At 36.0% G+C, this 15,040-nt stretch overlaps 1 protein-coding gene across 1 annotated transcript in view; it reads left to right on the top strand.

Moving 5' to 3' along the window:
* The window catches only part of LOC121303422 (A-kinase anchor protein 2-like), a 143,892-nt gene that overhangs the window by 60,554 nt on the left and 68,298 nt on the right, over positions 1 to 15,040 (top strand). Inside the window, exons 5-8 of the mRNA XM_041234128.1 lie at positions 4,522 to 4,636; positions 5,315 to 5,336; positions 7,860 to 7,961; positions 9,672 to 10,385. Of these exons, the coding sequence (XP_041090062.1) occupies positions 4,522 to 4,636; positions 5,315 to 5,336; positions 7,860 to 7,961; positions 9,672 to 10,385 (953 nt within the window). The remainder of the gene's footprint in view (positions 1 to 4,521; positions 4,637 to 5,314; positions 5,337 to 7,859; positions 7,962 to 9,671; positions 10,386 to 15,040) is intronic.

The following is a 15,040-nucleotide window of genomic DNA, read 5'->3' as shown; positions in this document are numbered from 1 at the left end:
CTGGAATTAATGTAAAAGAAGATGTGAAGCCCCAAATCATTTGCAACACAATAAAAGTCAAATGTATAGTGTCATTCCTATAATAAATAATAATAATAATAATAATAATAATAATATGCACCTAAACCTGTACTAGTTTCAAGCATACCCACACAGCTGCATCCCTTCAACATAATACAAATTAATTTATAAGCTTACACAATCATTTTTTATATAGCACATTTCATTTACTCCACTATTGACACAATATTTGCCTTTGACTCTCAAGTACATTAACAATATGATTGCAGCCATGAGAAAACTCAGTTAATTGGAGTGGTTGCTATTAATGACCATGTAATCTCTGAGAAAAACAATGGCAGGAAACACGTGAGGGAGGGGGCTAAGAAATCGCTTGCATTTTACAATGCTTGTAATTTCCTGATGGCTGGGATTGTTAAGAATAACCTATAAATGGTCCCGCTGAGAATACATTTCTCTCCTTTCTAACTGGGCCAGGCTCATCCTACTCAAAGAACAACTCAGTTATATAACAGTATCTGCAACAATCATAGAGAAACACTTCAAGCTTCTTTCTTTTCTGACCGACCTCAGTCATCCTTTGTATATAATACATTATAGAGTGATCTATAGCCAATGGACACTCCTGTTTATAGAACGCTATAGAAAGACTACTTACCTAGTACCTGTATAGGAAACGGAAATATTGTGTACCAAAGGTCTTTTGATACTAGGATTTCTTTACAAATAAGATGTAGATCTCAATGGGTACCAATTTAGTTTTGCAAGACCTGGGAGTATAGTATGCTGTGTTTTATTGCCCTATGACTCATGAGACCTGCCTATGTACCACAGAATGCCTGAGGGCACTTTACTGATAGATGTGAGAAGCACAGGTGCTGGTGTACAAAACAAATTTTGGTCATAGCTTGCTAATCCATGACCCATCACCTGGGGCTAGGAGGCTGCATCTTTTCAATAGCAATTATCAGAAGATTAAGATAAACAGATTATGATAATACAGGTTAATTTACATGGTCCCTCCCATAAATCCACGACCCCTTGCCTATACTTAAACAATGGAAACATTTCACTTTGGAGAACCAGCACACTCCTATACTGCTCTTTTGCAAGCTAATTTTTAAATACATATTTATTACAGTATATTGCCTACATGATACCTGAAAGGCAGCTTCTTCCACTGTTGAAGGTATTGTATGTAATCTAGAGAACTCACATCATCATGCTCAAGTGTTGTACACTTCATGGCTCAATGCCAAACTGGTGTTGGAGAAGTTATATAAGACTGTTCATGTTAAACCCCATCTCAGATTCTCTTCCGGGTTCAACAAAAAAGGGGGGTATGTCAATGATCTAAACAGATTTTAACAGCATTATTTCATAGGTACAACAGCAACTCATAAGGCTTGTAAAAAAAAAAAAAAAGTGTCTAATGAACTTCCCTCTGCGTTCACAAGATAGGTGCATCAAGCATCATACTCTCTAGTGGACTGTGAAGGTGACTTTGCCAGGGAATGTAAGCTTATTGTTGTTGATTTCACAATTAGTAAGAATTAGAGACTGTGTTCAAATAAGGTTCAAGTTTTCCACAATCCTGTAATGTCAAATATATATATACCTATGAAATGGATGCATATAAACGTTAGACACTAACCCTTCAACACCACTCTATAAATTAGAGCAGCCATATATGTGATTTTCTCCTAGCATCAAATCATTCTCAATTTTCAAATCAAAGTTTTTTTTCAGAGTTGTGACCTAGCATGATGCCCTCACCTTCACTTTTATAAACAGACAAAAAAAAAAAATTACAACAATAAAGAAAGCATTTCTAGTAGTGACTCTCTCATCATTTATAGTTGCAGATACATACTTTCTTTTACCTTTCCCTGTGAAGTGAAGTCAACGAGCTTCGTTCACAGAGTGCCAGTCATCCACTTCACCTGGCAGTGCTATTAAATCAAAGTCTTGTGTGCATACTGTTACTTTCCATGAAATTTGACTCATACTGTACTCAACAATAATAAAGATGCACCATTCTTCCTCTTCCAAGTAGATATGCCTACAGTATTTACACCATATTATTCAGTGTATTATGTCCTCGTTTGCAAGTGTTGATAAGTGCAAATGAAATTCAATGTTGAGGTGAGAACAGACGCTAACGCTGATGGCAGCTTGCCTCAGCAAGAAGAGTTTATTCTAACACAGAGTACTTCATAAGAAGACTTCATAATCTATTTCCCTATTACCACAGAATCAATTCCAAGTAGCCTCTATAAAGTTTCCTGAGCTGAGTGTGACAGTCTGCATGGTAACGGCTTCCAGGCTGTACTTCAATATTGATTTCTTATTTTGTTTCCTACAGCAAGTCCACAATATGTTAATGGCGGTTGAGATTTTCATTACAAACTCAGTAAACAATGGCAGAAGGCATTTATGTGGAAGTATCAAAACAAACCTGCTGTGTATGTTTTGTAAATGAAACTCCCAACGTCTAGTTATATTCATTTTGGAACTACTGTACGCCTTCTTTCCATAACTAACCAACTGCTTCCCATTTTGATTGACATGCTTTGTTGCCAGTAATATAATTTGACCCCAAAGAAACTGCTGAGATAGCAGAATTAGACTTCCTGAGAGTTAGGCATGGAAACTTTTTTTAACCTTTCGTTTTATCAAACGTCATGTAAAATAAGATAATTTGTTTTGTTTTTAGTCTGTATGCAACATGAAAATTTTAAAGATGTGTTGACCATTGACAGGCAGCACAGGTCTTGATGAACTTCAAGACCTGGGCTGTAATGACCTATACTAATGTAGGTGTCCTGTAGATTATTAGTTTAGAACATCCAATGAAGATCTCACTGCAGGCAACCTGGTTACAAAATGCGACTTAGTATTTGTTTCACAAGTAGATTTGTCTAGCGTGACTCAGTTCCCAGTGAGTCATATTAATATATTAATCTGGGGTATCTATACTCACAGAGTGCTGACAATAGCATATAATGACATTAAGCTCTGTAATGTTTGTCACTGTGCGATTTGTATTTTGACAGGGATACAAGACTTGAGTCTCAGACAGTGTTACTGGCCAATAAAAAAACAGCTTTAAAAGTGATGGGTAAGGTGGCTAAGATGCTTGGCAACAGGATATTGTTGTCCAGGTTCATGTATTAAAATGTAATTTGACAGGCTTGCTCCTAATGTGTGAAACACTTTCACAGTTGCCACTAGATCTTTGTAGCAGTCTCACAGTCAGGCAGTAAATGTGGTGGGTATCTTAGCTGAGCTGACCCGTCAAGAATGGTTATGTCTGAGGCACATGGGGCAATACAGGGTTTGGAAGCTTGCATTGCAGCTCCTTGTCATGTATGGCATTTTACTAGCACAGTAAAAAAAAAAAAGAAAAAGTAGTAAATGGGTAGTAAAAGTACGTCCATGTCATGTTCAAGGTGAGTCACACAGTCATGGAGCTCAGGCATGCGTCCTGGCTGTGCGAAGTCAACTGTCTTCACTGGGGATTCTCCAGGGATCATTGCATTGGCTCTGGCACTCAATGTTCATTTGTTGTTTCCTGACATTTATTTGTAGTAAATAATTTTTCTTTACTCCATTATGAACTCTGTCAATATTCATCTTCCCTGCTGACTGAACCATGTCTCTTTTGACATTGCTGACTGCGCAGTGTGCTCTGAACCTGGAGACAGAAGTTCAATCATTAGTCGTTATCTTCTGTTACCCTATGTTAAGCCAGCATACCTTAAACACTGGATGTAAATATCATAAAAAAAAGTACCTGAAGTAAAGCATTTAATATAACATACAGTCATTTGATACACCTCTACTTTCCGAAATGTGCAGCAGTATAACATGCACAGGGTCTCTCCGGAATTAAAAACAAATACTTTTCTCAATTAGTAATCATTGCAGAATTTTGCTCCCATGATAGATATGTCATATATTCAGTTTAAGGAGACAGTTGACTCACAATGTGCTACCAGGGTAAATGATTCTACTTTCCAAACTTGATTTTTTAGCAGTTTAATATAATGGGAAAACATACCGTTAAGTGCTTCGGCACTTGGAAACATACTTACCAGTCTCCATATTGCATACAGCATTAATAAACACATACTGTGCAACAAGAAATAACATTTCAGCCCTGCTTTATATAATATTGTCAACCATTCATAATACCTGCAAGTCATCAGTTGAATGTAGCTGCAACACCATCTACATACAACGCTCTCAAAAAGCCAACATTCTACATTCTCAGATAAAGACACTTGTAAAGTATTCTTGAAATTTTTGTCAGAGAATGCAACTCTTTTCTTTTTTAACCTTTATTTAAATAACAGCAGTTGCAGTATTATCTATGTGGCAGGGTGTATTTTTGTTTTAAAAAACAATTTGTTTATTTTAACCCAGCAGTGAATGCAGCCAGTCTATGAAATAAATTACAAACATTAATCTAATTCTCTCATTCTATTTTTATTTTAGACTGGAGGTAGAAATAGGTCAACTTGAGAGAGAAGAATCCCAGATTTCTGCCAAAGAACAGATTCTCAGAGAAAAGCTCAGAGAGACAGAGAAATCCATTGAGGACTTGCAAAAGGTAAGAGAAATCCCAACCACTGCCAGATATATTACTTGCCAGTTATGTAATTCAATATTGTGTTTGGGAATCTTTTATGATTTAGTTTGTCTCATTGACTTGATACACCCCACTGGGGAGTCCACAGGGAACAGGCTGCGGTTGTTCATTCACCAAATGGAAAAGCTGTTTGCTGTAGTCCTTGTAATTCAGCCTCAATGCAAGATAGTCTCAGGATTGAATCATACTGTGTCCTCAGGAAACAAATGTACAACTCCAAGTTCACAATTTCTGTCACATCTTAAAAATAACGCTTACATACTACATTACGTGGCTTTGTCACAATGAGCATAGTTAATTTTATGAGGGTATATAGCTGATAAACTCCTATTTTATATTGCAATGTATAAAAAAGATGATGGTTCACCACTAGTTATTCTATATCCAATATGTCTCAACCATATGTATACAGAATAGGAAAAGGAAAAACAAATGTAATATAATATGCTTGTTCAAAAAGCTAATGCAATTGCTACAGATAGCAAGATTGAAAATGTGTGTAGACAAAGTCATCTCTACTATAACAATTTATGATGGATGCAAAACCACTGTTAAGCTTTTCACAGATTATTCCTGTGTTTATTTTAGGCTGTTATGATATATCTAAAAGTTTTTTGTCTTTTTTTTTTATCCTTACAGAGTTTCGAGAATCAAGATGGAGGTGCGTACATTTTTCTTCAGAATTGTTGCACAGCAGTACTGAACATTTTGCTTACTCCAGATATTATTGAGCATGACTAATAGACCTTTGCAATGCACTCTTAAATAAGATAATACAAGATGTAGTACAATAATGGACACTAATTTATATGAATTCAAACACATCAGCACCTGCTCCTGCGGTGTTTCACTTGAATTCATAATGAATCTGGAGTGACTTATTTTTATATTAGAAACATATAAAAATAGAAACATCATTAACAATAACAATAAAACATTTGTGATTCATACTGAAAGCAGAGAGCAAATAATTATACTATAAATTTAAAAAAAAATTATACTGTATCTGCTAATTGTCAACATATATAGTGATGCGATGTGACATACATTTGATTTTGGTCAAAATCAGGGAAGGAGCTATGACAGCAATTAGGGTCTGAATTGACTGTTTATTCTGGCGTAAGGAGAATGCAGTTCTAAGGCTACGTACACAAACGCTGCAGTTGGCTCGACAACTGTGTTTACATACAGCACTTGCTGCAGTTGTTTGTTGTACACACCTTTCATTACTGAAGTGAGTGCGCTCCCTGTTTAAACAAACCAATGAATTCGGACCATCATTACATGCTGATCGTGAGGTTTTGTGTGACAACATGGAGGCTGTGTTTGTGTGTTTTTGGAACAAAGTACCTTACGTAATCGATCGAGAGCTCGTCAAGCACAACTGTGCTCTTTACTGCAAAACCAGTGGAGACGCCATTTTGATTTTTTTGCACTGCTAAATACAGTGGCGACGATCTGCAAGTAGCCAGTGGCACTGGAATAATTTCTAAAGTGGGGGTGCTGAAAGCCATTGAACAAAACTGTAACCCCTGTATATGATCGAAGCCATGCAAAGCCAAGGGGGTGCTGCCGCACCCCCAGCACCCCTAGTTCCAGCGCTCTTGGCAGTACCATGATGGTAGATCGAAACATTTGGACGATCTTCCGACAAGAAGGCTGATGGGAACGACTTGAGTGGTCTCCAGATTACTGTATTAAAAATGTTTCTATGTCTAAGGAGTTGTATATGCTTCTTTGTCATTTTCTGAGACATTTCCTGGAGTGCCAAAACCATGAGACGTTCGCTTTCGGTGGAAAAAACGAGTTGCGGTCGCACTGTGGCATTTGGGGATACGAATTGTCCCATATTGTTTTATTTAAGTTGCAAAACCGAAAATATATATTTTTCTTACAACAAAATATTATACAACTGTACTTTGATTAAATAAAAAAAAGTACTTTACATATATGCACAATTTACCATTGTTATGAATTTACTATTTATCAATATTACAAAATCAATTTGGCTCATCAGGCACCTATATATATATATATATATATATATATATATATATATATATATATATATATATATATATATATATATATATATATATAGCCACGTTTTATCATACAGAAATATCTGATAAACAATGACATCATTAGTTGCGCAGAAATCCACTGAGCACCAACTGTGGTTGTGTTAGTGTGATTGTAATACACACACACACACATACACACACACACACACACACACAGTTAGTGTTCATTAACTATCAGAACTGAATTAATAACCACACTCAATACCTGCTCTGAAAAGGATTAACTAGTGTGGTTGTCGCTGCCCTTTGTAACCAAACTGTGTGTGTGTGTGTATACAAACCGTATTAAGAGCAAAAAGTGAACTCACAACCACATTTAGCCTGTGTGTGTACATAGCCTTAGTTACTCTAACCACAATTTCCTTGAACTCTGCTTTTAAACTGCCTTTTATAACATCTGCCTAAAGGCTAGGTCTGGAAGAGCTCAGAGTGTCAGCAACCAGTCATGTGGGTAATCCTGGCATGGTAAAAAGGCAACAGGATCCAATTCTAGTTTATGATTAGAAAGACCAATGTCAGCTAACAACTAATTTATTAAGTCAAGATCACAACATAATAGTTGAAGCACAGACTCTTAATTTGTCCTCTGCTGCATAAAACAACAAAACAAAAGCAGTAAAAAAAAAAAAACATCTAAAACAATCACATTCCAGCTCGATAGGCTGCATTGTACATTAAGACCCTCTTTTGTTATGCAGTTTTTTTTTCATTTTATTACTTTAATTTGCAACTACAGTAACACAAAGGGGTTTTATCCTCAGCAAAACACATAATTAAACTGAAATTTAAACACCAGACCTAGGAAAAAAAAGTCTAGAAACTTGTCACTTTATAACCCAGAGGTCGTATCTGCAGTACACGAGCAGCTTGGACCATTTCCCTCATGACTCAACTAGACTGTTTAAATCACAAGGCAATGACTCTGTGCTTTGCTTACTTTCATCCTCCTATTCAGTGGGAATCCGCCTGGCTGTTGGGGTCCATTGTTTCCTTTAATACACTGTCACAGGCGTTTGCTGACTAAGCACTAAGCTGCCCAAGGGGCAGGGGGCTCATGCTATTGGGTCTCATGTTGCTTCCTCTTCTCCACTCCACAACAGATGCAGTGAATTACATTTACTCCCAGATCCCTGACCTCCCTGAGCACTATTCCCAACAAACAGAGGTGGCTTCTGGGGACGACAGACTCCCAAAGAAGACTGGTAAGTCTCTGTGACTGTACATCAACCGGTTGGGAGCAGAGACCAGTGATTAGGAGTAACTGTGTGGGACCAGTCTAGGTCAAACAACATGACATTCTCTTCCTTTTGCTGGTCAGTGTTGAACAAACTGTGCTATGTGTGCACTACTCCCGCACTCATGCCAGAAATAATAGCCGGTGGTCAAATGTGTGAACTTGGTTGCTGAAATGCATGTTTTTGATAAAGCATATACAGAAATGTATAAGATTTTGTTGTACTGGTCATTCTACTTGAGATACTATTTGTAATTGCATGTTGCCTGCATTGAAACAAAACTGTTGCTCTATGTCCACCCTACCTTAATTTAACTTTTAAGTTATAAAACAGAAACATTGCTGTTGAAGTACCTCTTCATGCTTTAATACATGTTTTGACTTTTTTCTGTAGACACTGTGGAATTTAAAATGATAATGTATTGTAGTAATTAAATATAACAAAATCTTCTGAATAATATCCAATATAGCTCAATGTTTACTTAATGTGGTCTTTACATTGACCTGTGACCTGCTGTTACATTTCTATGAAGTGTCACATAGATGGCCTGTAATTGTCCCATGTGCTTATGCAACTGGAAATAGCCATTCGGTCCTGGAAGGAGTCTCTTTGTGCTGCAGACAGTATCTTCAGGCAGAAATATTAATAAGTGTCTCTATGTCCATATATTATGGTGAATACACTATTGTTGTTGCACCCTCTATAAATAACCTTAACACTAAAACATTAAAATATTACTCCAAGAATGATACCCAGTGAAGACACCGGAGAAGACTCAAGACATTGTCATTTAATTTTAGGTTGTTTTTTTGTGGGTTTTTTTTTTTTTTTTTATTATTGCTGAATATAGCACATTTAAGTGTTTTAGGATAATATGTAGTGACACTGTACATGTAACTGGCTCAGTACAGTAAATACATTGATGTTAAACCTTGAAAAATTCTCTGTGAAATCAAAAACTGAACCACTTGGCAGATTAAAATATAATGTTTTAACTGGATTATATGACATTTTTTGCCATTTTTGCTGTTTGAAGAATTGTGTAAATAAACCAGTATTACTAACTTGTTTATAATATCTTTAAGGTATATATATATATATATATATATATATATATATATATATATATATATATATATATATATATATATAATACTAACTTAAGTATGGTCTGGGGACAGCATACACAGACTAAGGACAAAAAGTCTGATGCCCTGAAACTGTCCTGTACCAGAAGTAATATATTTTATAAAAGGTGGTTTCCACCATACTTTGCCTTAGTCTCTGGGACCCGTTACCTTGCATAGTCTGTATCCTGTGTTGATATAGCTAAAACTAAAGGGCAGTTTGGATTTGTTAATGTAAACATTTACAGAACCACAATTGGTGTTGTTATAATAGATATTATTATTATTATTATTATTATTATTATTATTATTATTATTATTATTATTATTATATTTTACTTAATTTGTCCAGTCATCCAATTTAGAGTTGTCCACACAGAATGTACGTATGAACAAAACTTTTAATTAATGTGTTATTGTAAATACGCTAGTGCTGTTTGAGCAGGGCCAGAATGGCTCATGCAATACTGTTTATATCAAGTACCATATAATATATGGGCTAAGAATAATGCAAATGTATAAATGTAACTATTTTTTTTCTTTGTTGAAGCAATGTATGCCATGGAGGTCAGTGTGGAGAAAGACAAACAGACGGGAGAGACCAAAATCCTCTCCACCTCTGCTGTAAGTCCAGAATGGATCCACCAGAGAGGAGTCAAGGTCTACGATGACGGCACCAAAGTAGTGTATGAGGTCCGCTCAGGAGTAGGCACAACAACCATGGAAAATGGTGTTCACCCCTGGAGCTCCTCTGACGTAGATGAACTTCTCCATCGGGTTGGGCAGTCGCAGACCATCGGGGTCTCTGAAAGGGGGACTGTATCTCCCAGGGCCCCAGCCACCACTGGCAGTGGCAACCTGGGCCAGCAGAAAGAACAGATGGTTCATAAGGAAGCCAAGCTGGAGATGGTGCACAACCTAGAAAAGCACCGGGGTGGGAATCCCAAGTACAGTTTTGACGAAGTGACCGACGCACCTGATGCCACCTCAGAGAAACCTGTGACCATGATCTTTATGGGGTACCACAACGTGGAGGATGAAGAGGAAACAAAGAAGCTGCTTGGCTACGACGGAACCATCAAGGCTGAGATTGTGCTTATTGATGAAGATGATGAGAAGTCTCTGAGGGAGAAGACAGTTACCGATATTTCCACCATGGATGGCAACGCTGCTGACCTGGTCTCTGGGTGCCCACTGTCTGACACTACCGAACCTTCCTCAGAAGGCAAAGATGAAAGCTTGGCCAAGGAGGCACCACCAGCAGGTATTCAAAAGAAAAAGCGCTGTCGGTGCTGTACTGTCATGTGACCACTTCCACTTTCCTTCCTTGGAGCACATTCTCTAGACCCTTCTACCTTAACCTCACCTTGTACTAATAGCATCTCTACTACTGTGACCTGGAAGTCACACTATTCTCTCCCTATGACCTCTCTATGGCCAAAATGCAGTGAAGTACTGTACAATGTACACCAAGGATGAGGGGGGGCGGGGGGGCTTGGAATGCAGGTTTTCATTCTCAATTTATATTATTGAATGATATAAATAAGTTTGTACTGCGGAGGGGATTTATGGTTAACTAATTGATAGTTATTTATATATTGCAAAAGGAACCCAGAATTTTTTTAAGAAAATGCAGGAATACTTGGCAAAAGAGTCACACTGGTCTAAACCCTGGACCTAATTTAATTTCTAAAAGCATTAACTAGATATTTCCTTACAATTCATCTTTATATTATATTATAGCTTCTGTGGTTTCAGGAATTGTGTGGTTTGAAAGACGTGTTTCACTCTAGATTACCTGCATTCTTAGAAGCTGTTCAGACACTTGCCATTTTTTTATTTAATCTCTGTAGCTTACATTTGTTTAGTGGCCTTATTCAGATTTTAAAGCAGTACATTCAGATCTGGGCATTTCAGCTGTATTGGAGTAGTTATCTACTTTTCACAAACAGGCTAACAAAAATACATGTTACTATACTTAAACTAAGCTAGACACGTTTGATTTATTTAATACCATATGCCTTTTGGTAATTGTGCCTATTTTTTCTATCATATGAGTAGTAGAGGTTTATTTTGAAGTATTCTGTTGTATTTGGATGTGTTTACAAAGAGGCCATTGAATAGACATTCACAATTTTGGAGAAGCATTTCTAATATAAAATCACTTTTAAGTGCTTGGATTTTAAATGCTTTCAACACCTGGATTTAATTTGGGTTTTAAAACTGCTTTTCTAAAGGTCTTTATTATGAGGTTGACAGTAGGCTTTTCTTCTTGAGGAATTCTGCTGTCCTTTTTTAATGAATAACAACCAACACTATGGGTTGAGAATCTGAGATATTTAACTTCTATTTTAGGTAGACTCTTCAGCAAAGTAACTGCCAATTTGAGCTATCCAACTGCAAAATTGTTCTTAACTCTTTTCTTTCTGTGCATAGCTGAGTCTATACTTCATGCTATTGCATTGAAAATGCTTGATAAATGTCACAGCAGAACAGATATATTCGCCACCAGTTGTTCTCTGGCACATACCATATCTAAGAAACTGCCTGGTGATTCAATTTCTTAACTGTGACTCATTCCTTTGTACAACCCATTTACTTCTGAGAACAGATGCGCGAGATGACCATGTCCCTAGTTTACATTATTACATTATCAGGAGGATTGATACTCAAACTTATGGGACCTGTATCACCTACTGTTCCTGTTCCAATTCCAGTTTCTCAAAAACTCCTGAAAACCTAAATGTTAAGATCTTCTGAGGTCCTCACTCACCAAGGGAAAGTGTAGGGGCTAAACTAGATAAACCAAGGTGCTAGACACCAGAGGTGATGCATTCATATTGCTAGAATTGACTAATTAAATTATAATAATTAATAAATTGCCCACCCTCTATCTCTGATTGGCTCCTACAATGACAACCAAGATGTACATTGGTTCAAATAAGTGTCTCATCTTTTTTCATGCTGGAAAAGAACCACCAACATGTATGAAATGTGGATTGTATCCGTGTTGTCTCAATTGAAATACTAAAGTGTTAGTGTGCACTACGTTAACTGTGTGAGGGAAGTTGAAATCATCACAGTGTAGGCATGCCCAGATGAACAAAAGGTAGCTAATACTGTTGTGAGAACCTGGTTAACATCATTACCTAGCCTGGGTTTGTATTTGTTTGTGGTCAGAGTTGAAATCCTCCTACACATGCAGCATATAAAGTATACCACATATACATTATATGTGTATATCAAATATGTATATACTGTATAGAAACACTGGTTGTATTTAAAATAGCCCTATTTGATTTGTATGAAAATAAATGATGTAAACTATTAAGCTATATACACACAAAGTCGTCTGTAGGAATACAAAAAAAGTAACTTAATTTTCTATATTTTTTTTTAAGTGTTGCTAACATTTCTTTCTCCATCCATCACTGCTGTAATGCTAAATCATATTATTTATCACAAATCCCTACCCTTTGCTATCATTTCCCATGCCTCACAGCTTTCTTACAACTAATTCAGAGATTCCTCAGAGACTTTACGATTTAGTTCAACACCATGCATACATTTCATTTGAGAATCATTTGAGAATCAGGATTGGTACATATTTCTCCTGGGGTTTTGTTATTGGTTTTGTGGATAAAAAGCACATCAGTAATTATTATAAGAGTAAGTCAAGTACTGTATCAAAGCTCAAGCACAATTCACAGCCTTTAGTCTCAGCGAGTGATGAGATTAAGCTCTGCCTTTATCAATGAAAAGGGAGTCTGCTATTACTGTAATTGTGGTTTCCCTTTTAAAAAGGTCATACTATTAATTTTACTTAATTGCCAAAAGTCACTGAAGGTACAACACAAGAGAGCAATTCTTCCATGTCAGATAGCCCACACCTACAGTAGTAAAGATTTCTTTGCTGGGCAAAAATACCCTCTCCAGCTAGAACTTCACTTAACGAACAGCTTGTGGTGCCACACTGCCTTACCACACCAGTTGTCCCTGTAGATAACACAGAGTTAAATATTCTACAAGGGTCACTCTGTCCAGCAAAGAGCGGAAGGATGGCTCAAATACCTATGGACCAACATAGTGTTGTAACGTCAGAGTTACTGTATTAAGGTTAAGAAAACTATTAGAAATTAAAAGGGGATAATACTGTTTTTTTTATTACCATTGCAACAAATCACTGCATTTCTTAAAAGCATGCACTTCAGGTCAGCATCTTTCATTATTTATTTATTTATTTTATAATCACTCAGTAATTTAAAGCATTCTTTTCAAGAGGCTGTGATTATCTTGTAATATTTTTTATTTATTTATTTTTTAAAACCTGAATGCAACAACCCTGTGTTTAAGGGGAAACATTATTTTTGTCTAAATAAAGGCCAGGTACTGTTTAGGTATAAAAACCAAATACAGAAAGAAAAGAATTACAATCATTAGGTTGACATGCATGTACGTACCAAAAGTGTTTTTACAAAATAAAAATATATATATATATATATATATATATATATATATATATATATATATAATATATATATATATATATATATATGAAGTGTGACAATTCTGTATGATGTGCCATATTTACAGTTTGCATTAGTAGAAGTTTAGTGGCATGACAACTGTGGTTACACAACATTTTGTTAAATAATAAAGGTAAAAAAAAAATGTACAAAAGGAAAGGAAAACGGTTACTAGTTTGACACTAAAAAACATAATAATTGAAGTATCTTAATTTGTCAATTATTTGACACTCTAAGTTCTATAAGTTTTAATTCCTTAAATTAACCCAAGGTTTCACAGAACCCAATTAGCACTAATATTGGACGACCTAATGTTACTTTGGTTAAGATAGTTTAAGATTAGCGTTAATCAAGGCCTATAAAATCACCCCTACGAAACAACACAGTCATATTTAAGTTCCTACTGTGGTATTGTACAAAGCTGTAGTCTGAAGAACTTGTATTAACAAGGCAGGTTTACTTGTAGGCAGCAGAGCAGTGAAAGGCAGTTGGTGAATCTTTGAAAAGATGGAATCTTTGAATCCCTACACCTGTTAAAGGAACTGTATATTTTAGACAGGACTGTTTAGGCTTTTTAATTCAAAATATAATATTTTTGGAAATAACAGACTTGGGTTGAACCAAATCAGGCTGTTTTGGTGGTTATAGTCGTGGTGATAGGATGTCTTCTGATGGAAAAAGGAGACGCAGTGAGGTAAAAATAGACATGAAGGTAACACATTATTATGTGGCACTGTGCAGAGCACTTACATAAATATGTACAGTGCCTAGATACTTGGTATATACAGACATTTTCCAATACAGGAACTGTACTAATTGTGTATCAGTCTAAGCTATGTAAGTATTACATTAGTTTTGACATTTGTATTGTATAGGCTTTAATGCCCATTTTTCTTAAAATGTGGGTTCTGAGGAATAAGTTGAGAATAAAACGAATTACGGTGCAAAATCTTTACCAATCCTAAAAAAAAAAAGGTGTGTTCAGATTAAGCACCTTGGTACAGAGCAAGTGTTAAGGTGCTTACAGCGTAAGTAATGTCACATAACAAGCAGTGCTACCAAAGAAACAGCTGAGTTGACAAGCATAGTTGGCCTTGAAAGTGATTAACAAAAGAAAGCAAGCATTTTAACTATGTTATAAAAATCTCTTGTGTAAGTAAGATTGGAAGCTTGTACATAAAGTATACAGAACTAATATGGAAACAAAACAATGGAACGGTATTCAACAACTACAAGAACAAGATTAACAGAGAATCTTTTCTATATTATATTATCATTTTATTTATTAAGTATATTTTGGAATACTAGGCTCATAAAACAAACTCACACTTTTTTTTAAGACTGTTTATACCTGAATGCCTAAATTATCAGTAAAGTAAAAGGGCTACACTTC

This window comes from Polyodon spathula, chromosome 2 (genome assembly GCF_017654505.1).
Source record: "Polyodon spathula isolate WHYD16114869_AA chromosome 2, ASM1765450v1, whole genome shotgun sequence".
Lineage (NCBI taxonomy): Eukaryota > Metazoa > Chordata > Actinopteri > Acipenseriformes > Polyodontidae > Polyodon > Polyodon spathula.
The sequence above is the reverse complement of the archived record's forward strand: the minus strand, read 5'-3'. Positions and strand labels throughout refer to the sequence as shown.